General features: G+C 36.3%; 1 protein-coding gene across 16 annotated transcripts in view; it reads right to left on the bottom strand.

Moving 5' to 3' along the window:
- Positions 1 to 26173, bottom strand: part of SPEF2 (sperm flagellar 2) — an 89137-nt gene that overhangs the window by 39377 nt on the left and 23587 nt on the right. For 9 of the 16 annotated variants that reach the window (XR_010827728.1, XR_010827729.1, XM_066988287.1 and 6 more), the window contains 14 exons: positions 22136 to 22355; positions 21477 to 21607; positions 21196 to 21265; positions 16904 to 16977; positions 15837 to 15940; positions 14750 to 15006; positions 12940 to 13048; positions 11961 to 12118; positions 10798 to 10937; positions 7736 to 7863; positions 7493 to 7631; positions 4283 to 4420; positions 1587 to 1747; positions 556 to 742 (listed from right to left, as the gene is read on the bottom strand). Coding sequence is in view for 10 of the 16 variants with exons in the window: in XM_066988287.1 (XP_066844388.1) it covers positions 556 to 742; positions 1587 to 1747; positions 4283 to 4420; positions 7493 to 7631; positions 7736 to 7863; positions 10798 to 10937; positions 11961 to 12118; positions 12940 to 13048; positions 14750 to 15006; positions 15837 to 15940; positions 16904 to 16977; positions 21196 to 21265; positions 21477 to 21607; positions 22136 to 22355 (2016 nt within the window). In the remaining 6 variants the exon portion in view is untranslated. Of the gene's footprint in view, positions 1 to 555; positions 743 to 1586; positions 1771 to 4282; positions 4421 to 7492; positions 7632 to 7735; positions 7864 to 10797; positions 10938 to 11960; positions 12119 to 12939; positions 13049 to 14749; positions 15007 to 15836; positions 15941 to 16903; positions 16978 to 21192; positions 21266 to 21476; positions 21608 to 22135; positions 22356 to 26173 lie in introns of those variants that run through there. The other 7 variants (XM_066988291.1, XM_066988284.1, XR_010827730.1 and 4 more) reach the window with 7 other exon arrangements.

The raw sequence follows: 26173 nt of genomic DNA, 5'->3' as shown, positions 1-26173 counted from the left end.
GAAAAATTGTGAAATCTGAGTCAGATGTGAAATGTAAGACCGTACACAAGCAACACTACAGTTACACTGTAAGGCTGCAGAATTTCAATTGTTTTTAAATGATCATTATGAAAAAAAAAAAAAAAAAGAAGAACAACCTAATTTACTTTTAGCTATATATAAAAAAGGATGTAACCATGGTTTTTGAAGTTTTTAAAGTTTTGAACAAAACTTGTATCCCAGGACTAGACATCCTTCTTCTCATAGTTCTATTGAAGAATTAGGGGAGAGTTTATCATGGAAGAAATAGATATATAGATCCAACATTCAAGTATTTCTCTCTGTACTGGAATGAAAGAGTCAGTTGCAAATATGGAGGTGCTGCAGATCTGATAATACACGGATCCCAACACTTACATCATAGAAATGCAAATGTATTCAATGGAAATATCAGCAGGGGAGTAACACACAAGAAACTGATACACAGTGTGAAGGCTGTGTGTCCAGGCTACATACTGAATGGGAATCCTTGACTGTCCTTTCCAGAAATCTTTAAGTAAACAAAACATTCCTTACCATATCTGATACTGCTGTTACTGCTGTTTGCCATGTATCAGAAATAAGATTTTCATCTTTGCCAAAAGCGGCTGCTACATTTTCAGAAGAATTCTCATCCTTAACACTCTTCAGTAGAGTTCCCCTGTTTTTTAACTTGGCAGTATTTGTTTCCGGTAAAGGCAGTTTAGAAGAAACTAGAGGAATCCTGAAAAATAAAATATAAGGCATAAACCACTTCCCCTTTGTAAAGAGATACTTTATAACTATTTTGGAGAATATGTTAAGAGAATGAGAATGTTATTTTCAAAAATTATCACAGCAACAGAAAAAGGATGAACTTTCCTTATGACCATTAGTGGTAAAATGTGTGCATGACAAGAAAATTGGCTAGTTTAACTCTAGAAACCAAGGAATAATAATAGAGGGATAAAACTATGTCAAACGTCTGTGTGATCTAATGACATGGGCTAGAAGCACAGCCTCATTATTCAGATGTTTTCTAAATGAGCTGTAAATATTAAAAAAAATAGGTGTTGACAGCATTTTTGATATTGTGAAATTATTTGATGGTATCCATTACCTTTAATATTGCATTCAATTCTGTGAGTTTTTCTAGGCTGCTTTGGTTTATATTTGTCATTACATGACCCATTTCATTATGTTTGTCTGCGCACATATTAAAACTGTTAATGCTCTATAATAACATTTAAGTTAGTTGCATGAGGATTGTGCTGCAAACTGTCAGCAATGCAGAGGGAAGTAGGAAATATTCCTAGAACAGATTTCTTTCTAAGGCAGCTTTTGAAACATTTTACAATTCAGAGTTGTATTAGTGAAAATGATGTGAAAATGAAATGGTCAATCAAAAATCAGAAATAACTTAAACGGTCAAAATGATTTAAGATTTATCATTTGACTATAACCAGTAGTTTAAAATTCTTATTTCCCAGTCCTTTGAAATACACCCACATTTACTTCCACATTCACCCACAAAGCAATGAATGCCTTATAATTTTTTATATTTGCATGATTTAATAACGCATTTCTACCTTCTTGATTTGTTCTGATCTTCTTTCTGTTCTATATCAATAATATCAAGCAATGGGAGTCTAGTAAAATCTTGACTGTCATCTGTTGGGATTTTTCCTTCCATTGCCCTGTAGTAATCATGAAGAAGTCTCTTTGTATCTTGGAAACGATCCACTTCAACCTCAAGAAGAAAGAACATAAAGACTGAAATTCAAAACAGGACAGAACAAAATTCTGTTACATTTTTAAATACACAATAACAAAAGCGATTCTAAAACATAAGACTTTTAGGGAGAACAACAAACATAACCATATTTGTTTGAATATTTATACTGTATTTAACGCATATTTCCACTTGCATCAACAATGTCTTTGAAATTTACATTCTTAATTTTCACACAAGAATTTCTAAGGATGATAAAAATCATAGTTGTTAGAATAGGAAAAATATTTCCAATAGGCAATGTTTGATACATTAAATTTAATTATATTTTCATGTGTACGTATTCCTGTGCTAGCAAGCATCCCAGCACCAACAACAGCGATCACTTTGGTCAAAATAATTAAAATCCTTAATAACATAAAATGAGTTAAGTGATGGAGAAAACAATTTATAAGCCACACAGTTTCTCCTAGACAATGAAATCAACAGACTTTACACACCTAAATACCTTAAAGGTTTTTTTCTGTGAATCTTCTCAGGAGAAATCAAGATTCAAAAAACATTTAACACCTGTCATGTTTTGATTTATTGATACAGAACGGTGTTAGTTTTTAACTGACAAAATTCATGGGAAAATGCACAAAACCACATTCACAAAACAAAGAATAAAACCTTTGCGGTGTAAAACAGCCCTTATCCATAAGTTAAGGAAAAAATATATTATGACAGTGCACACAAAGAAGGGTGGAAAGAAACCTGATGTAACCTTCCTAAGGTTAAGACTTTGTTAAACGGAATTTATACAAATCTGTATGTTTATACAGTAACAAAGCCACCTGGAGAATATATGTAACTTCCCACAGAAAAAGCCGCAAAAGGAGAACTCAAGACCAACACAGTCTATTTTTGGCTGTTTCTCAAACCAAGCCATAACTTAAAGATTTAGTTATTATATTTTTATTTTTGTAGTTGTAACATTGATAATTCATTTAATTTGGGGAGTATATGTAATATGGGAAAATAATATTTGGGAAAATGAATAAGGATAATAAATAAGGAAAGTATAAATGATTTTTTTTAAGGGAAAAACATAAATATTACATATTGTTAATATATTTTTCATTTTAAGTGTCTATTCTGCATATCCACAGAAGACATATCAAAGTAGATAGCAAATCTCTTCTGGACTGCATCTTACGTGTCAATGAAACTCTGCTAAAGAGAATTAAGCTTGCAAGCTTATACATGAATATTAAAATAGAAAAAGATAAGATTTAAGCTCAGCGATATCATTTTAATTTGGCTTCCTTGTGTGTATTATTTAAAATACAGAATTTAAATACACAATAATATAAATACCCTAATTAGAGGAAGAACGCTGTTCAGTTAGTCAGCAGGTATTTGATACTTAGATCTCTTAATTTAGTCAATGGCCTTAGTCTTTATTTGTGGCATTATTTAGGCTCTTTGAAAATAGGGTTAATAATTTCCCTACTATAGCAACTGAATTTACTTAGATTGCCACAACATTCATGTAAGATAAGAGAGTGGTTCCCTTGTTTAATAAGCCTGTAAAAATAAAACAGAGTTAAGGGTCAGGGAGCCCAACCAAAAGTGCTTCATCCTGACTTTTCAACTAAATTAGCATAACATGGCATGTGTTTAAAGTACTTATTTCCCCACCTTCTTTAATGCTGCCAAAACTTTTAAAGCAAGGTCACTCAGTTTACAGAAATGCCATTCCATTCCATTCCATTCCATTCCATTCCATTTCAGCCCTAAACCCAATTTATCCACCTAAGAATGGCAGTCACAGGAAAATAAATCTTACTTTACTTCAGGAACTGAAGTAATTCACAGTCTCACTGAATGAGAAGAAAGGCATACTGTTGGGAAGGGAAGAGCCACCTAAATGAATATGGTCTTGTGAAAACTGTAAAGTTAGACGTGTGAAAGCTGTGCCACATTTAAATGGATTTTCTCAAGAATAACAAAAAACATCACTTTCTCAAAAACATTCCTCACAACTATATATATTTTTTTAAGACAAGGTAAAATTTCAAGCCACACTGGTGAAGTTACAACTGAAATAATTTCTTGATATGGGAAACACAAGACAACCTTAGCAGTAAGTGTGTCTACAACCACAGTGAATTATGTAATTTGTAAATAAAAAGCTGATATTACTACAATCACTCCAGTATAATCAGTTTTGACATTTCTGTTACAAAACTCAGATGATTCAGTGGACTGATAAAACTGCAAAAGTAGCACTGTGCGTTACAGATTGAAAGTTCATGGTGTTGGACAATAACAATGGTGTTTTTCTTAAACTTTTCTGCTTGCAAAATGGGTAAGCATATGGATTGTCATCCACTTCTAATCTCTAACATTCTAGATAAAATCAGAAGAGGCATGAACATTTGCTTATCTTATTCTCGATCCCTCATTTATTCAAAGCCAAACATGAAATTCTTCTGAGGCTTACTGTCTTCCAAATCTAATTAATTGTCTACTTGCATTGCAAACTCTATAGTAGAGTCTATATCATACCTGCATAAGTGAAAAAAAATGGTTTATTGCGAGCCCCTTATGATCCAGTAACCAGCCGTCATTCATGATATCAGTACGTTCCTGCTCTGCTTCTTCCCTTCTTTTATCACAGATATCCCAGAGAAGATCTCTTAAGTCCTAAAACACAAAATAAAATATGAGAAATAACTATGAAATAAAACACACATACATTTTTATTTATTATTAAAAACTATATTTTTGCCTGTGCACAAGGCATCTTCCTCTTAATTTTTTTTTTTAAATTTTTATTACAGTCAAAGCCTGGTCCAAGAGTTATGTGCTTATAGAGAGCTGACAGAAAGTAGTTTTACAAGTGTACCAAACAGAAGAATCCAGAGGTATAAGATTAATGCATAGGACAGTACTTGCTGCCTTGCTTTCACCAAGCAAAGACCTATCTAAGCCAGACAAAGAGTTTAGAACATGAATAGCTAAGCTCCTAACAGTACCAGCAACTTTCCACTTGAATGCTTTGCAATATAAATATAAGGAGAATTCTAAGCGGATGTGCAATATGAATGATCCTGAGAAAATCATCTCACTGTTCAAACATTCTGCTATTTGCATAGCTCCATTCTATTCTTGCTTTAACATGGATGGTGCTATGTAACTAAGTAACTAAGTGCTCTTCAACTAGTGACTATATCTAACAGCAGCTATGTAGCTCACTGTCAACACTGAGGACCTAGTAGGCATAAAACATGCATGAAAACCTTCTGTTCCCCACTACCATTTCTGCATGGAAGTGGCATGACAGACCTCTATGGAGTAAGAAGAGACAAGAAAAAGAAGCTGTTAAATGCTGTGGTATGCTCAGGCGAGCCGTTTCTCAGTCTCCAAGCAGTTCTACATCACCTGATTTATCCTGGGAAAAAAGGAAAGCTGTTCCAGACTACTACCCTTACAACAAGGCGGTTAGGCTTCAGGTGATGAGCGATTCAATATTCACCAGCTCTTGGTCTCAGCCTAATCAGTCAAATCCTGTTAGTCCCACTGTATCCAAAAACTTCAGACAAATTCAGCTGTCCTCAGTAGGACAAGAGCCACAGGGAAGCTGCCAAATGAACAGCCCTTGACCTACTTTACACATCAGTGGCATAGATAGAAGGTAGCCAAATTGAATGCTATCACATATTTACGGTTGTTCCGCACTGTAGGATATACACATAAGGAACTGTTACTGAATAAAAAGATATAAGCTTACAAATGACTTGTTTTGTGGATACAAACAACACAAACTAATATTTTGCACAAACTGATGTACAGTTCTTTCCAGTATCTTCCTGCAACACGTAATGAGCAGCATTTTCTTCTTTGTTCTCATGTTATGCAGGTCACAGGTTTGATTTACTGTAAATGGTGACTACAGCTGGAACAGTAGATGGTGAGCTATCTTTTTTCAGGGAGAAGCCAAAAACATGTTTTATGTGTCTTTCTTTTTCTCTCTCACCACTCTTTCTTATTTCAAAGTGAAACAGCTTCTCTCTCCTTCTTTTTTTGTACTCAGGTAGGGGAAAAAAGAAAAATGAATGCATGTGCTAAGTTGTCTCCTATATGGGACAAGAGATGTAGTGGGATCAAGTGACTTACCATATTAGATGATAGCAAAGTCATGAGCGGAAAGTGAGAGAAATTGCTAAAAGACAGTGTAACAGAGATCTTATGCATAGCAATTCTGTTATGAGTTTGGTTGCCAAAGCCTTGGATGTCAGAGCCTTGGATGTCAAAGCCTTTGAGGGATTTTTCACACATAGCAAGATGGGATGTATTTTTCCATTTTCCAGTTGGTATCAGAGAAATGTGGTTTATGTGGTTTCACAACGTGGCAGCTTCCATTGTGGATGGTGTTTCAGAAAGGGTCCAGCTGAGAGGACAGAGTTCAGCAGTATGGGAAAGCGGAAATGTTTAAGGAAAGACATTCCACAGATTCCAGCCCTCTTCATTTCCTCTCTCTCCTTTTCTAGTATCACGGAAGGATGAATGATAGAATTCTCACATTTGTGGAGGTACAATGGGCAAGCTTAAAGGCACAGAGGAAGCACCATCTTCACATTCACCCACAGGTTTGGAATCCACAAGGACTAGAATGGGTAATTTGGAAACAGAATTCCTGGTAGTCATGTATTAACTACAAACAGTCTTACTTATGGTGCTTAGCATTATCACAGTGCCTGAGACTCACTGCCTAAATGTCCAAAAAATATATCACTATCTCATCCTCTTAGCCTAATTTGAAATGGAGAATGTCAAACATGGATCTCTGTTACGAGTGAAAGGTCAAATACTTAAAATTCTAGCTTTCTAAAATATAAGACAGAGGGATTCCAGTCTTTTTTATAATTCCATTTACTGGAAATTAGGAATATGAATGATGATTTTTAAGTCTTCTATTTCATCCTATTGAAATAATGCTATATAAAAGGAGGTTCTATGTTTTTTTCCACTTTAGTGAATTCTTCTATAATTCTACCAATGTTCCCTACAAATAAAAACATGTCTGTCATTTTTTTCTCTTTTCTGGGAGCATTTCCTGACATGATTTCAATGAAAGATTATGCAGAAGTACGTTTCTTCTGAAAGCAATATAGGATAGTGCAGAATTCTGTTTATGTCTGTTCTGAAGTGGGAATCCAATAAATTCAAAGATAGCTCCATTTCCTGCCTATGTTTAAATTGGCTCCGAACTTGTTAGGACCTTTACAGCTACGTATTTCTGTGAAGAAGAGCTCTCAGGAGATGTATGAGAGCAAAGACTTACCTGCGCCAAAACATTTCACAGAAATTCTATGTACTTTGTATGAATCAGCTTTAGCACACATATATTACCATATCTCATATACGGAAAAACTAAATGGCTGACAAGATTTGCCAGAATGTTATAGAAATGACCAAACCTATAAGTAAAATTTCTGAAAAATGTAAAGAAAAAGAAACCAGAGAAATTCTTACTCTAAACTGTACCAGAATACAACAGTATAACTTAAAGAAAGAAGCAAGAGATAAGAAAGGTGTGGCCACAAGCCAGACCAGTTGTGACGTGTCACTTTATGTACAAGAGGAAGTGAAATAGTTTAAGAGGAGTGGTAAGAGGAAAAAAAATGTAAATAATAATATCATTCATGTTACACTAAGGTTGTATACAATCAAACAATACTTTAGGGTATATTATAACTTTTGTCATTTACTTACAGTAACTCTTTGATGTAGTTCTGCTTTTGTTTCCTCATCTTCTCGCAGGTCATCAGCAATTGAATTAAAATCTGATTGCCACTGAGATACAAATTCCTGCTTAAGATCTGGGCGCTTTAAATAATCTTGGAAATTTTTTCTGTAAATTATGGTAAAAAACTATAGTGTTAAAATACAAATAGAATGCCAGATTAAAAATATAAAATATGAATATTAAAGTAGTAGGCTACTTTTTCTACTCACCTAACATCTGCTAAGTAATAAATTATAGAGTGCTGTTCATCCCTTAGGCATCTAAGTATAGCTTTGATGGTATTGACATATGCATTTTCTATGTTTTCCCAGTAAGGTACTAAAAAGTCAGATATCTCCTGTATTTTTAAAAACATCAAAATTAATTGATACATTTATTGGTAATCCACTTAGCTGTATCATTAGCAAATATAAGAAAGATCATTTCATGAAATCACATTACTGATTTCTTTCACTACGTATTTCTTTTGATTTACAACTATTCACAGCTAATTATAAACACTACCAACATATAGGTTATCCTATGCATTTCTTTGGAAAAAAGTGGCCATACTCAAAATGAATGGGAATTACCAGCAAAATACTGCTGATATCTGCTTTTTGATATATTCATAAATTCAGTAAAGAAGGATGAGTAATTAGGTGGTACACAACTGTTCAAACTAGTAAAAATTAAAGGTGACTGTCAAGTGTTGCAAAAGTGACATTTGACTGACTGACTGTCAAAAAATGACAAATGAAGGCCATGACCAGAGGAAACACAACATACTGACTTATGGGCTGTAGCTACTCAGAAAGAGATTTACAGCATATGCAAGCTAACTGCAGTTATAAAGTCAAAACTGGTAAACATTAGGAATGGAATTACAGAACAAAACACAAAGCATCATTATGCACCCCTCAAATCCACATCCTGAATACTGCAAGCAGTCCCAGCTCCCCATCTCAAAAAATTTTTGTTGGAACTACAACAGGCAGACAGAAAGTAGGGCAACGGTCATGACTGAACATATTGAACTGCTTCTGCATGAGGAGAATTAAACATTATGACTGTATTGGAAAAACAATATCTGAGGCAAAATGAAGAAGGGAGATAGGTTACATGGCTCTAATACATAAGTACCTTCAGAGGGTGAATACAGAATTATTTTCATTGTATCTCACAATACAAGAATGTAGAGTCATCAAATGACCCAAGCAGACAACAAGTTTAAAGCAAAGTGACAGAATTTTTTATTTTTATTTTTTTCAGAAAAAGCAGAATTATGCAGGCCATATCATGGAGAACAAAAAGTAAATTGCTTCCAAATAAGCAACTACACATAATGATGGAAGAAAAACCTGCTGAGGGCTACTGAAAACAAAGATGCAGATATAAAGTTATCTCAGGAAATTGCTAAATTTCAGATCTTAATTTCAATACTTCATGCTTTCTTTGCCTCAGCCTTTAGTAGTAAGACCAGTTGTTCTCCTGGTAACCAGCCCCCTGAGCTGGAAGATAAGGATGGGGAGCAGAATGAAGCCTCCATAATCCAAGAGGAAATGGTTAGTAACCTGTTACACCACTTAGATATGCACGGGTACTGAGGGAGCCAGCGGAAGTGCTCACCAAGCCACTTTTAATCATTTATCGGCAGTCCTGGCTGGATAGCCAGATGGCTGGGATGTCCCAGCTGACTGGAGTCTAGCAAATGTGACGCCGATTGACAAGAACGGCCAGAGGGAGGACGTGGTGAACTACAGGCCTGTCAGTCTGTCCTCCGTGCTGGGGAAGGTTACAGAGCGCCGTCACCTTGAGCGCCATCTCGCGGCACATACAGGACAACCAGTACAGGACCAAGCCCGGTCAGCTTTTTGTGAAAAGCAGGTCTTGCTCAACTACCCTCATCTCCTTCTATGACAAGGTGATGCACTTAGTGGATGAGGGAAAGGCTGTGGATTTTGTCTACTGAGACTTTAGTAAAGCTTTTGACACTGTTTTACACAGCATTCTCCTGGAGAAACTGGCTGCTCATGGCTTAGATGGGTGTGTGCTTTGCTGGGTAAAAAACTGGCTGGGTGGCCAGGCCCAAGGAGTCGTGGTGAATGGAGCTAAATCCACCTGGGGGCCAGTCACAAGTGGTGTCCCCCAGGGCTCAGTACTGGGTCCAATTCTCTTCAATACTTTTATCAATGATCTGGATGAGGGGATCGAGTGCACTCTCAGTAAGTTTGCAGATGACACCAAGTTCAGTGGGAGCATTGATGTGCTTAAGGGTAGGAAGGGTCTACAGAGGGATCTCAATAGTCTGGATTGATGGGCCGACACCAACTGTATGAGGTTCAACACAGATAAGTGTTGACAACAACTCTGCTACAGGCTTGGGGAAGAGTGCCTGTAAAGCTGCCTAGCAGAAAAGGACCTGAGGGTATTGGTTGATAGCCAGTTGAATAAGAGCCAGTAGTGTGCTCAGGTAGCCAAGAAGGCTAATAGCATCTACGCTTGTATCAGAAATGGTGTGGCCAACAGGTCTAGGGAAGAGATTGTCCCCCTATACTAGTCTCTGGTGAAGCCAAACCTCGAATACTGTGTTCGGTTTTGGGCCCCTCACTACAAGAAAGACATCAAGGTGCTGGAGCATGTCCAAAGGGCAACAATCAGCTTAAGAAACATTTGAATAAACTGCAAATACAGGATTCCACAGGTACCCACATCTGCTGAGGGAGCTGGCTGATGTCATTGCTAGGCCACTCTCAATTATCTTTGAAAAGTGATGGCGACTGGGGGAGATTCCATAGGACTGGAGGAATGCAAATGTCTCTCCTCTCTTCAAGGAAAGAGTCCAAAGAAGGGCAACAAAGCTGGTGAAGGGCTTAGAGAACAAGTCTAATGATGAGCAGTTGAAGGAACTGGTGTTACTTAGCCTAGAGAAAAGGAGGCACAGGGGAGACCTTATCGCTCTACTACTACCTCCACAAGGGAGGTTGTAGCAGGGTGGGGGTCAGTCTCTTCTCTCAAGCAGCAAGTGATAGGCCTCAAGTTGTGCCAGGGGAAGTTTAGGTTGGATATTTGGAAAAAAATCTTCACTGAAGGGGTTGTGAAGCATTGCAACAGGCTGTTCAGGGAAGTGGTTGAGTCACCAACTCTAGTGGTATTTAAAAGACAAGTGGATGTGGTGTTTAGGGACATGGTTTAGTGGTAGACTTCACAGTGCTACAATAGCAGTTGGACTTGGTGATCTTAGAGGTCTTTTCCAACCTAAATGATTCTATGGTTCTATGAATTAATGTACCTTGGGAAGTGGTTCATCTACATAAATCCATCCATGTGATCCTGGTTCAATTGGTGGTTGTGTCACAGGAATAGGAGGAACCAAATCTTGAGATGTGACTGGTAAAGGCTTTTTTCCTGGTGATTTTTCTTGAGCAGAACCTTGTATTAGAACATAGAATTAGTACCTTCAAATGTATTTTAAGTAAACAAAGATAGACATCTATGCTACTCTGACACGTTGAAAATAATGGAACAGATTCAATATTTCATTGTTTGGTGTTTTTCATAAATATATATACTGATCAAACCAGTGATGCCATAGTTGTTATAACATTCCTTTCCAGTTAGGTTGTGTTTTGCAGGATTGATACTTTTCTAAAACCATCACTGTGAGAGAAACAAGAAGATAAAGATTTTGTGTGATTTTACAAAATATTCTTTACCAGGTAAATCAAGGTCAGCGGTATTGACAATTCTGAGATTCATTATAACTATCATTATTTCAATGATTCCCTGCTTAATTAAAGAACAGTTGTAAGCAATTATGGTTTCCATGTGAGAATGGGGAAAGAAAAATGTGTTGGAAGACACATAAAGACTGTCTTCTAATAATCCTGAAGAAATGAAACTGGTTATTCAAAAGTCTGCCAGTCCTGTTTTATTCGATACACCTTTTCCCTTGGGTATTTTTTTTCCTTTTTTTATTTTTATATGATTCTGTCCTTTGGGGTGATTAAGAGGAAATATGTAATAAGATGCACCAAAAGAGATGTTAATAACACTGCAAGTTATTCATATTTTTAAGCTGCTGCTGCTGTTATGCCACATGGTGAAGATGCTAGCCATAATACTTTAACCAAGAAGTAGGGACTGAATTTAGTAATCCGTTACTTCAGTGAATTTAAATATACCCAACTGACAGTTTGTTTTAAACGTTTTAAAACCTTTTCTCAAATTACCTTTGCAACTATGTGAAATCAGTCCACATCCTCTGAAACAGGATAACAGAAAAATTCAGAGTTCCAGGGCAGTTATCACTAACTCATAAATCTCCAAAGTCTTGCGGGGACAGTGAAAATTGGTAGTGTTTTCATATATTTATATATATTTATCATTAGTATTAATTATAAAGAATTAAGTCTTTTTTAATTAAATGCAAAAAGTAGGAACAAAATAACTTACTTCTATTCTGCTTTTTGGCAATTTCTCCCACTAGAATTTCCTTTACTGCTTCGCACACAAGACTTTCTTCTGTCTCTGCATTGACTTTCACTAGAATATTGTGATGGACTGAAAACCAGTTCTCTAATTTTGGCCATGTGTCTAGAAAGCCTGAAATTCTACAAAAATCATATTAAAATCTTAAAATCTAACTACTGAAATAACTGCAGGAAAAGAAAACATTTTCCCAAAACCAATAAACAAAAGAAATATCACATCTAATCCAATACTAAAGCAAATTCAGCAAACACTTTTTGAAAATATTTAAATTTCTATCCACATCAACCCCTTCATTTTCAGCAACAGAAAATTTTCAAAATCCTACTGTTATCTAGTTATACGTATTTGTTACTCTTTCTTCTCACAATGTAAGCATATGTTTTCTTCTATCACAACTAAAACAATAATAATCAATAATGTAGTAGTCTAAAATAGTAGTATTAAATATTTAGATATAAAACTTGGTGTTCTTGATTTTGCTCTCTATGTAAAATTAAGCATATAATGATTGCATAAAACATACAAAACTAATATATTCTTTATTCCTGTAAAAGTGGAAGATACCATTTCAAAAAGTCTGTAACCCAAACCATTTCACTCAAGGGCAATCACATTATATATGACATTTCTCAGATGTATGTATGCATACATATATATATGTAAGTATATGTATGTATGGTTCATTCAATACATATCTGCAAAAGAAATTCTCCTTGTAAAAATACCTTGGAAAAGCAAAACATATGAACTTTTATCTTCTAGGATTATTTGTATTGTGCCATGAATTCACTAGCTCTTTAAGCTCCACATCAGATAAACTCATAAGTAAAATCTTAACATTAGGCATATCAGTACAATCATGGATCACATATGAGGTTCAGATTAACTACATGCCTAAAAATATGGTTGAAGTAACTTTTTTGTACTTCAAGCAACATACCTATGCAGCACCTGGCCCCTTACTAAGTCAATCTTCTCTTCAAGGATTTCAGCATCTGAATTTTGATTGTTGTCCTCCTGTTCCATTTGAGATGAGTTTAATTTCTGTGCTGTGTGGAAAACAGCATATATGAGCATATGTTGAAAAAGGTACAAGTAGTGATTGGCCCCAAATAAGATAATTATTAAAAGAAAGATTTTAGCTTTCCTTCATTTTACATTTCCTCATCTAAAAACTGGGTGCCAGCTTCCTAAAAGAAAGGAAAGGTCAGAGAGAATTATAGAAATAGATCTGGGTAAGGACCTGGAGTCAGTGCCTTCCCTCCTTTTCTGTTTAAATGCAGTCAGTGATAATGCTAATATTTCCTGATGGATACTTTGCAGTCGTAGAAATCTCCAGGTGTAGAGATGGGAAAAATCTCATGGACAGACTACTTCAGGCTTAACTATTCTTACAGTTAGAAGCTGTTTTCGCAGTCTAATCTGAATCTTCCTTGAAGTAACCACAACAGCAATAGACAGATAAACTATTGCACCTGAAGACACGATATCCTCTTTCTCTGAGTCTTCTCGAGATTAAAAAACACTTTAATGACTAATTTGACACTTTTTTTTTTAACTTTATGATGTTTTTATTGTTCCTATGACTCTTTCTATCAACACATGACATCTTAAGAAATAAATTCTTTTTGGATTCTTGAGACTATATCATGTATTATCAAATTTTCAAAGTGTTTTGGCACACAAGGTCTTAAAATTAACACAAATTTTAAGTGTCTATACATTTATCTTGACTGCATTGTTAGCAAAACCTCTAACAATTTTGCCTCATTCTCATCCTACCTCTCCTTTCTTTTTTTTAACAAAAGTTAAATGCTGTTAAATTCAAGCCAAGTGCTATGAAACTGCTGCAGTAAAAACAATAAAGAAGAATCTCCCTACAATTTGGATAATACAGGATGTATTTGTGAAAAGAACTCATGTTTTGCCAAGATGAATAAGATCAATGAAAAGTATGTGGCTTGGAACTGAAACAGCCCTCAAAAGGCCTTTGATGCCTTTGTCATTTCTGGTCAAAATCACCTACTTACAGGTGTTCACTAACTAACATACGACAAATGCAGTGTTCGATAGGGAATGAATGTTCGCACATGCCAGGGAAAGTTAGCACATCCCTTTGTTTACCTTTTCCTTTGTCTCTTTCCAAATGTGTCTCTTGGAGAAAAATACTATTTACACATACTCATTTGGAATGAGTCATATTTCTGCATTTGACGTAAGTTCTGTTTTTCTCAACTGCTGTTTTATGTGATAGTTAACACTAGCCACTGCACTATATCAGCTCTAGTGAGATTTCAGAACAAATAAAACCAAGAATATACACATGTACTTGCACACTTCTAATGTGCTTTTGACTGAAACACATATAAATGATTCTGTGAGATATAAAGAAATTGTACAATAATGCTATTTCGCTCCAATGAGCACCACGTAAGGGTAGATCTGGTAAATATAAGTTAAATTTATAAAGTCATGTACTTTAGACAAGTAAAAAAAGAACAGCCAAAGTTAGAAGAGGACTTACATATGGAGAGGAAAACTGCCAGGAAATAATAAAAAATATAATTTCATAATTATCAGAAAAAGTAAAAATAATATATAATTTTGTATCCTAATTTCACTAAGCAAATTGCCATTACATTGCAAAGTATTCACAATTTAGTAGTTTCAATATTATAACAATCTTTATATTCCCCTTAAATCAGAATCTGCTTGTCATTTAACTTTGTTAAGTGTAGTTGGAAACTCACACTTCAAGCTAGCCATGCGTTTTAGTACTGTCGTGTCTGAAATATCCAATAACACAGAAACATCAAATGCAGGTAAGGAAACAGGAGGCTTGTTAGGGGCTCTGGGATCTGTAACAAGGGAGAGCTTTCCAGGGTTCATATCTTCTGCTTCTGCTTCATCTGGATCGACCCCTGTATAGGCTTTTTCAAATAGCTTTGCCTGATTAATTGTCATTGGAAATCCATCCAGAATCCACCCCATCTCTGGCGGTGTTTGGCTATGGGCAAATAAAGGATCAGGATTATACGGTGAATTGATAGCATAATATTAACACCTAAAGAACAGCTTGTCCTAGCAGTCTTTCATTCTGAATTCAGTATATGCAATATCCTCATGAACAGAGAATATGACAACTAAATTTGTGAAACAATGGATTTTATACCAGGAAATTACATCAAGTATAGCTAAAAGTGATAAACAAAACAAAACATCTGTCTTGATGAAGTTTTCAAGAACAAATTCTATACAAACTATTATCAGAGATGTAATTTCACTGTTGTCTTGAAGTGCTAACTTTTGCACTAAAGAAATAAATAGCAAAATCTGTTTCATAACATAAAGTACTGATGGGAGTAATACAACTTACATGATATTCATGTGAGAACTTAAGTGCTATTTGCTTATCAGGAGAGTAGAGACAATTTTCTGTCATGTAAGAATGTAAAAAAATAAGTAACTTAACTGCCAAAGTATGAATGTTTGGATTATGTATTTCACATAAAACCTAGAAGAAAAAACACTAGAACATTGTGAATAGTTTCCAACTGATAAACAAAATAGAGACATAAGTTATATTTAATGACTATGTGATAGATATTTTTTTTTACTTGCTGTCAGTGGTGTACAATAATGTCTGCGTAATTTAGGGCTAGATTCTACTGCTTTAATATGAGGATTAACTAACTTCACTAATTAGCTCCACGTTCCCAGCAGAATACTCCAACGTTCCAGTAATGCACTGAATAAAGAGAAATGGCTGACTCTGGATCTACAAACTGGATAATTACACTCTCAATAACTGGGGAAAAAAGCTACACAATTTCATACTTAATAGCTTCCAATAGGATGGCAACTAGTAATTCATCAGGAATACTTTTTCCTTTCTTCAACAATTTCTGTGATGCAGCACCAAGCTGGGCACGTACAGAAAGCTGTGGAAGAGTGCAGTTAAAAGAACATGTAAGACTGAAGTGCTCAGAATGCTCATGACACTGACAGTTAAAAAGAACTATTCTACTTTACATAGATTCTACTTTACATACCTTACTTCTATGTTCTCTATATATTTATTTATCTTTATCTTTATTGTGTTATTTATTAATCTTCATTGTGCTATTAATTTATATTTAATGTTTATTTTATTATCTATGTTTATTATCTATTTAGGAGAAATAGTTTAAACTGATTTAAAAACATCTAATTTAACTGAAATCTCAAACTGAACATCATTACACTCATGAAAATGCCAGACAGAAATGAGGTAGAGAAACAAAGGATATTGAAAGCAGAAAGATAAAAAAATTAAGTGTCCAAGTTATTCTGATTTAACTGTGCAATAATTCTGACTTGTGTCCAAGGTTACTCTCATTTTCTCTGCTCTAAATCCATTGATGATTTCCTTTCTGATAGCTTAAAAGAAGCCTCAAACTGGTTTCCTATAGCAGCATTTAAATTTTTTAGTTCTATAGGAACCTTCCTAGCTTTTGAAGTACTCTTCAGCTCAACCAATAAAGTCAAAGAGATCACTGGAAATTAAGTATTTTTGAACATAAAGAAAAGAAATCTTATCATGGGATGAATTATCTGCTTTGCACCACCAAGATCAGGAATACATTTCTGCTAACTCAAAAATGAATAGGAAGTACCATATCTTACATAAATGTGAGATTAAACAGGGAGGTATTTATGTATAACTCTAGCTGTATGTACAACTCTAACCAACATACGCAGGAATAGATTTTTATAAGATGTCTTTCCAAATTTCATACAGAAAATGCTTGCAGTAAGGTGAACAAATAAGTGCAGAATGATGAAATGGTGTCACCATTCTGTAGTTTAATAAGATTTTAACTAAAGTATCTTTATATAGTAGCAGCTAAAATCAAACTACAAACCTTGGATAGGTCATTCTGACTGTTGTCTGATTCAGTTTCTTGACCAGATGGATCATTTCTGATAGGACAATTACCTAAAATAGGTACATTATAAAGTTTAACGCTTTTACTTCTATAATATTTCTTACTGTAGATAAATAATAAAAGGTATGTGCAATCATCAGAAACATAGGATCATTGAATAATTCAGGTTGGAAGCAACCTCCAGAGGTCACATAGTCCAACCTTGTGGTTAAAGCAGCATCAGCTGAAAAGTCAGACCAGGTTGCTCAGGTTTTTACCCTGTCTCGAAAACATCCAATGATGGAGACTACCTCTCCATACAATCTGTTTCAATGTTTTCACGGAGAAAAGATCTTTTCTTGTGTGTGGTGGAAAAGGGAAGGAAGACGGATATTTACAGATATCTCCACAGCAAAATTAAGACTAGGAAAAATATGAGCCAACTGCTGGAAAAGACTTTCGAAATGCTGAGCCTTCTCTCTCTCAGTCTTTAACAGTAAAACTTGCTTTCAGGAATCCCAGTCCCCTGAGATTAGCAGGAAAGTCTGCAGCAAGGAGGACTTACTTTTGGTGGAGGAGGACCATCTTAAGAAACATTTGAATAAACTGCAAATACAGGATTCCACAGGTTCTGATGGGATGTACCAACACGTGCTGAGGGAGCTGGCTGACGCCATTGCTAGGCCACTCTCAATTATCTTTGAGAGGTGATGGTGACTGGGGGAGATTCCGTAGGACTGGAGGAATGCAAATGTCTCTCCTCTCTTCAAGGAAAGAGTCCAAAGAAGGGCAACAAAGCTGGTGAAGGGCTTAGAGAACAAGTCTAATGATGAGCAGTTGAAGGAACTGGTGTTACTTAGCCTATAGAAAAGGAGGCACAGGGGAGACCTTATCGCTCTCTACTACTGCCTCAAAGGAGGTCATAGCAGGGTGGGGGGGTCTGTCTCTTCTCCCAAGCAACAAGCAATAGGGCAAGAGGAAATGGCCTCAAGTTGTGCCAGGGGAGGTTTAGGTTAGATACTAGGAAAAAAAATCTTCACTGAAGGGGTTGTGAGGCATTGCAACAAGCTGTGCAGGGAAGTGGTTGAGTCACCAACTCTAGTGGTATTTAAAAGACAAGTGGATGTGGTGTTTAGGGACATGGTTTAGTGGTAGACTTTGCAGTGCTATGATAGCAGTTGGACTTGGTGATCTCAGAGGTCTTTTCCAACCTAAATGATTCTATGATTCTATGAAAGCAAGAAGGAAGAATTGATCATGTACAAGCTAGTCAGCCTCACCTCAGTCCCCAGGAACTGATGGAGCAAAATAATCAGGGAAATATTTTCCAAGCACATTAAGGACAAGAATATGATTAGGAGTTAAAACATGCATTCGTGAAGAGGGAATCATGCTTAACCAACCTGACAATAACCTTCTACAGGCTCAGTGGATGAGGGAAGAAGATCAGTGAAGATCAGTGTGTGCTGTTTATCTTGATTTTCAACACCATCTTCCTTAACATCCTCATTGACAAACTGATGAAGTATGGACTAGAGAAGTGGCCAGTAAGGTGGACTGAAAACTGGCTGAACTACAAGGTTGTGATCAGGAACATGAAGTGCAGCTGAGGACCAGTGATTAGTGGTGTAGTCCAAGGGTCAATTCTGAGAACAATACTGTTTAACATCTTCATTAATGACCACATGATGAGAGAGAGTGCACCCTCAGCAAGTCTGCAAGCAACATGAAACTGGAAGGAGTGGTTGATACTGTCCAAGTAACAGAATCCAAGGGCAGAGACTGGGAGGATGAAGTACTGCCCACTGTAGAAGATTGGGTGCAAGACCACCTAAGGAACATGAATGTGTGTAAGTCCGTGGGACTTGATGAAATGAATCCAGGGGTCCTGAGCGAACTGGAGGACAAAGGTGCTAATTCACTGGATTTGATATTTGGACCACTTGTTAGATAAGGAATTGGCTAGTTGGCTGCACTCAAAGAATTGCAGTCAATGTCTCAATGTCCAGGTGGAGAATAGTGATGAGTGGTGTTCCTATGGGGTCAGTACTGGGACTAGTATTTTTTAATATCTTTGTCAGAGTGATTGAGTGCACTCTCATCAAGTCTGCACAAAGACGACACAAAGCTTTGTGGTGCAGTCAACATGCTGGAGGGAAGAGATATCATCCAGAGGGACCTGGACAGGCTGGAGAGGTGAGCCTGTGCAGACCTCATGAAGTTCAGCAAGGCCAAGGGCAAGGTTCTGCATCTGGACTAGAGCAATCCAAAGCACAAACACAGGCTGGGAGGAGAATGCATGGAGAGCAGCTCCAAGGAGAAGAACCTGGGGGTGCTGGTTGATGAGAAGCTCAACATGAGACGGCAATGTGCACTTGCAGCCTAGAAAGTCAACCATATCCCAGGCTGCATCAAAAGAAACATAGCCAGCACATTGAGGGAGGTTTTTGAGAGAGGTGATTCTCCCCCTCTATTCTCCTCTCGTGAGACCCCACCTAGAGTGCTGCTTTCAGATCCCCAACACAAGGACAAGGATGTATTAGTACAAGGAGGGCCATGAAGATGATCAAAGGGCTGGAGAACCTCCTGTATGAAGACAGGCTGAGAGAGATAGGGTTATCTAGCCTAGAGAGAAGAAGGCTCAGGGAGACGTTATAGTGGTCTTCCAGTACTTAAAGGGGACCTTCAGGAAAGCTGGAGAGGGATTCTTTGTCAGGGAGTGGAGTGATAGGACAAGGGGTAATAGTTTTATACTAAAAGATAGTTGGTTTAGATTAGATAGAAGGAAGCAGTCCTTTCCCATGAGGGTGGTGAGGCACTGGAACAGTTTGCCCAGTGAAGCCGTGGATGCCCTATCCCTGGAAGCATTCAGGTTGAACAGGGCTTTGGGAACTTGATCTAGCGAAAAGTATTCCTGCCCATGCCAGGGCAGTTGGAACTAGATGATCTTTAAGGTCCCGTCCAAACTAAACCATTCTATGATTCTGTATCTCAGGTGGTTGTGGTTGCCATTCACAGGGACCTTGATGGGTTGGAGAAAAGGGCTGTCAAAAATCTCATGAAGTTCAGCAAAGGGAAATGCAAAGTCCTGTATATGGGAAGGAAAGTCTCATGCATCAATTTAAACTGGAGGTCAACTGTCTTGAAAGCAGCTGTGCAGAGAAGAGGCCTAGGGGCCCTTGAGGGCAACAAGCTGACTCTGAGCCAGCCATGTGCCCTTGCAGCAAAGAAGGCTGACAGCATCCTGGACTATGTTAAGAAGAATGTTGCCATCAGGATGAACTTGAGCTCTACTCAGCCCTGGTGAGACCGTATCTGGAATGCTGTGTCCAGTTCTGGGCTTCCAAGTACAAGAATGACCTGGATATATTGGAGAAGGTCAAGCAAAATGCCGTAAGAATTATTAAGGTCACAGAATATCTGACATACAAGGAGAGTCTGAGAAAGCTGGGATTGTTCAGCCTGGGGACAGAAGGCCTGAGTGGAATCTTGTCAATGCTCATAAATACCTGATGGGGGGGAAGTAAAGACCAAGCCAGAAACTTCTCAGTGATGCCAAGTAAAAGAACACAAACTGAAACACATGAAATTCCATTTAAACAATAAAATATTAACTCTAAAGGTTATGGAACATTGGAACATGTTGCACAGTGAGGTTGTGGAGTTTCCTTCCTTACTGATGTTCAAAACCCAAATGGACACGGTCATGAACAACCTGCAATAGTGACCCTGCTTTAAGGAGAAACAATGGACTATGTGACTTCCAGAGCTCCCTTCCACCTTCAACCCTCAACACCTTCCTTTGGAAGGTGTTTTTAAGATGAAGCTCTCATCCTGGACTTTGTCTGTGATACATTACAGCTGTGTGATAGCCACATCAGCACTCTCTATTCTATCTCTTTGATTCTGACCCTGATCCATATCCGTGGACTTGAGTTTCTGATTTGACTCAAGACTTACTTCATCAGCAGACTTATCGCCAGACTGAGGTTCACACTGTCTCTGGACCTGGTCCTGACCCGGACTTCAGTCAATATCCTCACTTTTTGTTGGCAAAGTGTTGGCCCTGCCTAACTTATTGTTGTCCTCATCTCCTAGCTCAGCCTCCTTTGTGGAGCAGCCTGAACTTGCTGCTCTCAGACACTACAAATGTGTGGAAACAGTAAATTCATAATGGAAACTACGGTTAAAACTCAGACATGGATAACTGAAAGGCTAACTTCCATTTAAATTTAACAAGATAAGAGTAATAAATTATAATTAAATAATACACACACACACACACACACCTTTGGTTCCATTGATAAATGTTTCTGTTAGAACTTTCAGTAGTGATGATTTTGACATGTTCCTCTGGACCTTGTATCAATTAAGAAAAGAAATGATGAGAAAGGAAACTACATGCTGCAGAAAACCAAACCTCTGAATTGAATATGTCTTGAAGTCTTCTAAGTCAAAACTTAGAACTAAGTCTGAAATGAGTAAGAAGTTGAAACAATATGCTTTTTTCCTTACACGTCACTCTCTTTTCCCTGTGGTACCCAAAACAAAAATTAATAAAAATGCTTACCTCATTTTGTTTCACAGAATTCTCTGCTTCCTGTGAAATTACGCTGTGTTCACATTTCATTTCATTTTTAAGAAAAGCTTGGATGGCCTTCTGAACCAGAGTATCAACAGATAGTACCTGAATATTGCAAACTAATATAAGAAAAAATTAGATAGTTTTACAGTTTGAGCTGAGCATACATAGACACAGACCACTATTGAAATTAAATTAATGATGAGAAGACATGCAAAAGTCTAGTACATGCAAAGCAATGCATAGTTCCTTTTGTTTGGGCTTTTGATGCAAGTTGTTTCCACTGTCTTTGCTCTGTGACCACTATACAGCAAATTGCCACAATCACACAGATGTCTGCTAGTCTCTTCTATAGAAAAAATCCTCAGAGAACTCAAAATCATTTTTAAATTCTCCAGAAATGCAGAAGTAATACTATAACAACACTTTATGAAAGTTCATGTGTTTTTATCTTATTTTGGAAGATAATGAATGAATGACTTACAAGGAACTCCTAGAAAATATGGATGCATGTGAGTTTCAAGGATTAGTAATGCAAGGCCTTGCCCAAACAAATGTCATTCTAAGAGTTGGATTTAAAAACAATTAAATATTTTAAAGAAATTCAGGTAAAAAAACAAACAAACAAACAAAAACCTGAACTCTACCTTTTTCAAGAAACTTTACACAGGTAGTTTTTCCACTAAAAAGTTTTCCCAAAATGCATCCCTTAATAGGAAAAGAAGGAAATACAGGTAGTGAAGATTTGGGTTTTGGAGGATAGAAAATCTCCATCAGTCTACGAAGTACATGACCCAATATGTTATTATTACGAGGAGGTTTGTATTCACTGTTATCTTCAGTTAGGCACCATTCCCCTGTCATACTCTGTATAAATGACAAATTATGAAACAATTTGTCAATATGCCTTGTCTTTCATCTTTCTATATATGCCATTATATAAACAAATATACAATAACCAAATATAAACAGTACTAAAAAATAAAATATTTTTAGAATAGAGCCTTGTTAAAATCAATAACTGTCAGTATCTCTAAGCATTTTTATTAATATTCACTAATACTTAGTTGAGAGACAAGTACTCCTACGACCATTTTTACAGATTGCTAGATTCGTTTTTTAAATGTCATAAACATGAAAAGTCATTTCACCAATATGACAGAATGAATCAGTAGCATATTTGTGGAATATAAGTCCATTATCCTACCATTCAGCGTTCTAAAAAATGGGCAACATTATTGCTCAGTATCACACTGAAATCTTTGAAAATATGTACAGAGAAAGATCTCAAATACAGTTATCTGCCTAATATGCAGTCAATAGACACACAAACAACACCCCTCAAACCCTAACAACTTTCCCCCTCCCCTGCCGAATTTAATGAATCAGAAAAGAAAGGAAATACTGAGTAGAAAATTCCAGTTCATCTGCACTGAGATCAGTATAAATTTATCAGTGGTATGAATTACAAGCATACAGCTTAATGAGGTTGTCTCTTACTGACAATTGCAGTGGGAGAAATATGAATGGAAGGATATAGTCAGAAGAACTGAACATATTTTTTTGCTGCTGTGTTATTGCATTTTATAAGGCTAGGAAAGTAACGATGAAGTACATGTGCAGTTTATGCTATAACAAGCTAAAAGACAACATTCTAGTATGCAGGATAATACTAGTCTTGTTTCACTTATGATTTAACTGAAGGGTAATAAACAGCTGTCTGGAAGATATGTGGACTAGTATTATTCCCAATTAGATTTTGGCTTGTCATCTCATTTGGGGTGCACAATAAAGGGTTGTAAGGCAAAGTCAAATGTTTCGGTAAGGAAATTTCAACACAGAAAAAAATGAGGGAAAATAATGTTCACAATGAGGGTGGTTAAGCACAGGAGTAGGTTGCACAGAGAGTCTGTGGAATTTCTATCCTTGGAAATATTTGAAAGCTGACCAGCCAAGGCACTGAGCAACTTTATCTGATTTAGAAGTTGGACCTGCTTTGAGCAAAGATGTTGAAGTAAATGATGACCGCATCCCTTTCAATGTAAACTATTGTCTAATTCTATAAATTAAATATTTAATTACATCAACAGCAGCATCTAGTTTCATTCACAGTTCTAGTGAAATACAATACAATGTTTTAAATTCATGTTCTAGTTTTTTTTTTTCTTTTTTTCCTGACTTTGCTATTTACTTTAGGGCTGGAGCACCTCTCCTATGAAGGAAGGCTGAGAGAGCTGGGGATGTTCAGCCTTGAGACGGGAAGGCTCTGGGGAGACCTCACTGAGGCCTTTCAATACTTAAAAGGGTCTTACCAAAAGGAAGGAGGACTCTTTACTTGGATAGATAAAGATAGGACAAGGGGGAATGGTCTTAAACTAAAAGAGGATAGATTTAGATTAGACATTAGGAAGAAGGTCTTCACTGTAAGGGTAGTGAGGCACTGGAATGGGTTGCCCAGAGAAGCTGTGGCTGCCCCATCCCTGGAGGTGTTCAAGACCAGGTTTGATGGGGCCCTGGGCAACCTGATCCAGTGGGTGGCATCCCTGCCTATGGCAGGGGGGTTGGAGTTAGATGATCCCTAAGGACTCTTCCAACCTATGCCATTCTATGATTTTATGATTCTATTATAAATTATATATTGCCATAGCATACTGTCTACTAACAGAACTAGATCAGTGATGAATTTGAACATATATGCATTAGGTAAACTAACACCATATAATCTGTTATTACTATAAATTAAAATGCAACCTTTTAATCAGTAAAAACAAATATTTTTGAGTTGCAAAATACCCCCCTCTAACCTATCTCAGAGAATGTACTTTTTAATATGTATTGGAAAAGATATGCTTAAAAAAATCAAATCCTTGTTCTATCTGAATCATTCTCTTTAAAATTATGAGAAAAGATGGATCAACTGTTTTAAATTCTATCAAACCTGTAGAAAAAATGAATTCCAAGAGGAATGAGTTTCTTATTTGAAGTAATCACCTTTCAAATTTCTTGTCTTTTTCTTTCCAATCTAAAAGATTGCTAGATTGTATTTGTCTTTGGTTAAAGTAGCTTACCTGTTAGAAACAAGGTTTCAGGTATTCAGGCCAGAGTTATACAACTGCCAGTCAACACCCTCAAAGGTAACTGCAAATTATTTGGTATTTTGTACAGTGCCTACTGTTATGTTAGCTTTGGAGGAATTTTATTAACTTATGAAGTGATTAGCCACAACTGATCACGTGATAGTTTCCAAACATTTCCAAGCTCAGTCTAATGTAGAATGCACAACATACTGATAGTGCTTTATTTTCTTCTTTTATTTTATCATACGTGTTTCTTTTAGTCAGCATTCTTAATATAAACTTATTGTTTTTGAGAGATGCCAAGTTGCTTGTGCCACGCTTTTTCCTCTGTGGTGAAGAAAATCAGCATAAATTTTACCAGAATGCCCTGCCAATACACTTTTGTTTAGATGAAATACTCTGAAGGAATTAGCTGTTCACTTAGGTTTTCAGGTGACTTAAGTAAGTATTGGTGCCTATAGTTTTACACATGTCGTATGATATCAGCTTTTGATGAACACTCATTCAGAAAGGCATAAGACTGGAAAAAAAGATGTGAATGTGCATTTGAAACAGGCTGGTAATGAAAAAAATGCTTTAAACTAAATGTTTAAATGTTTGCTATCTTCAGTGCCCCTATATTGAAAGACTACCGAGACTCTGTAATACAAACAATATTATGACTGAAAAACTTCGTTTTTCATTAGTGTTCCCCAGTAACTGTTTCCTCCCTATCTGTCCTGTATGTCCTCCCTTTTGGTCTTGAATATTTGCTTTTTCTTTTTTTCCACCTAAAGAGAATGATCATGAATTTCATCACATGATTGGATATGGCCTGAACAAGTAACTTACAAATAAATTAATCAGAAAAGCACATATTAAGATTGAAAACAAAATAAACTGAACTGCCAGGCATTCACCACGAACTCCTAAAAAACATTTAGACTCATTGCAAAAAAAATGTACCAATTTGTTCAGGAGGTGGGTAAAAGGACATGTATATTGTAGTTATAATTTCCGAGACAGTAAAAGACAGGTTATTTGTAATGAATTTGACATATTATAGTTAAACAGATTATTTGAAAATACTGGTGTGTTTTTTTCCCCCAAAGAAAAGCATCAGTTACATTGTAATTTGGAAAATATTGTACAATACTTTTTAATTATAACAGGGCAACATTCATCCTTCATCTTTCACTTTTGAAATTACATAGTGTACCCTAAAGTTGAGGAAAAGATTTAAGGTACCTTGTATCCTAACAGAATGTTAACAAAAACATCAGCCATTTATAACAATGTTTAAAAATGCTGCCATATGAAAATAAATAGACCACCCAAACCAATAAATCTTGTTAGAAAGCTTTCATTCAAAATTGCTAGAATTAAGTCTACCATGTTTTGTAACAGACACTATTTCTTTTCACTTGCTTTTGCTGTCTACTTCCTCTTTAATTTTAAATATGGTAGCATTAACCACACTTTCACATGCCAGTTGACTAAAATTCATTGCATTGCAATTTACTTGTTGGTTCTATGAACTCAGGAGAGAAATATAATCAATGTTATATATAAGCATGAAATTATAACTGTTTTAAAATTGTATCAGCTGTCCAGTGCTACTAACAAAAA

This window comes from Anser cygnoides, chromosome Z (assembly GCF_040182565.1).
Source record: "Anser cygnoides isolate HZ-2024a breed goose chromosome Z, Taihu_goose_T2T_genome, whole genome shotgun sequence".
Classification (NCBI taxonomy): Eukaryota; Metazoa; Chordata; class Aves; order Anseriformes; family Anatidae; genus Anser; species Anser cygnoides.
Note: the sequence above shows the minus strand (reverse complement) of the source record. Positions and strands in the feature narration are given on the sequence as shown.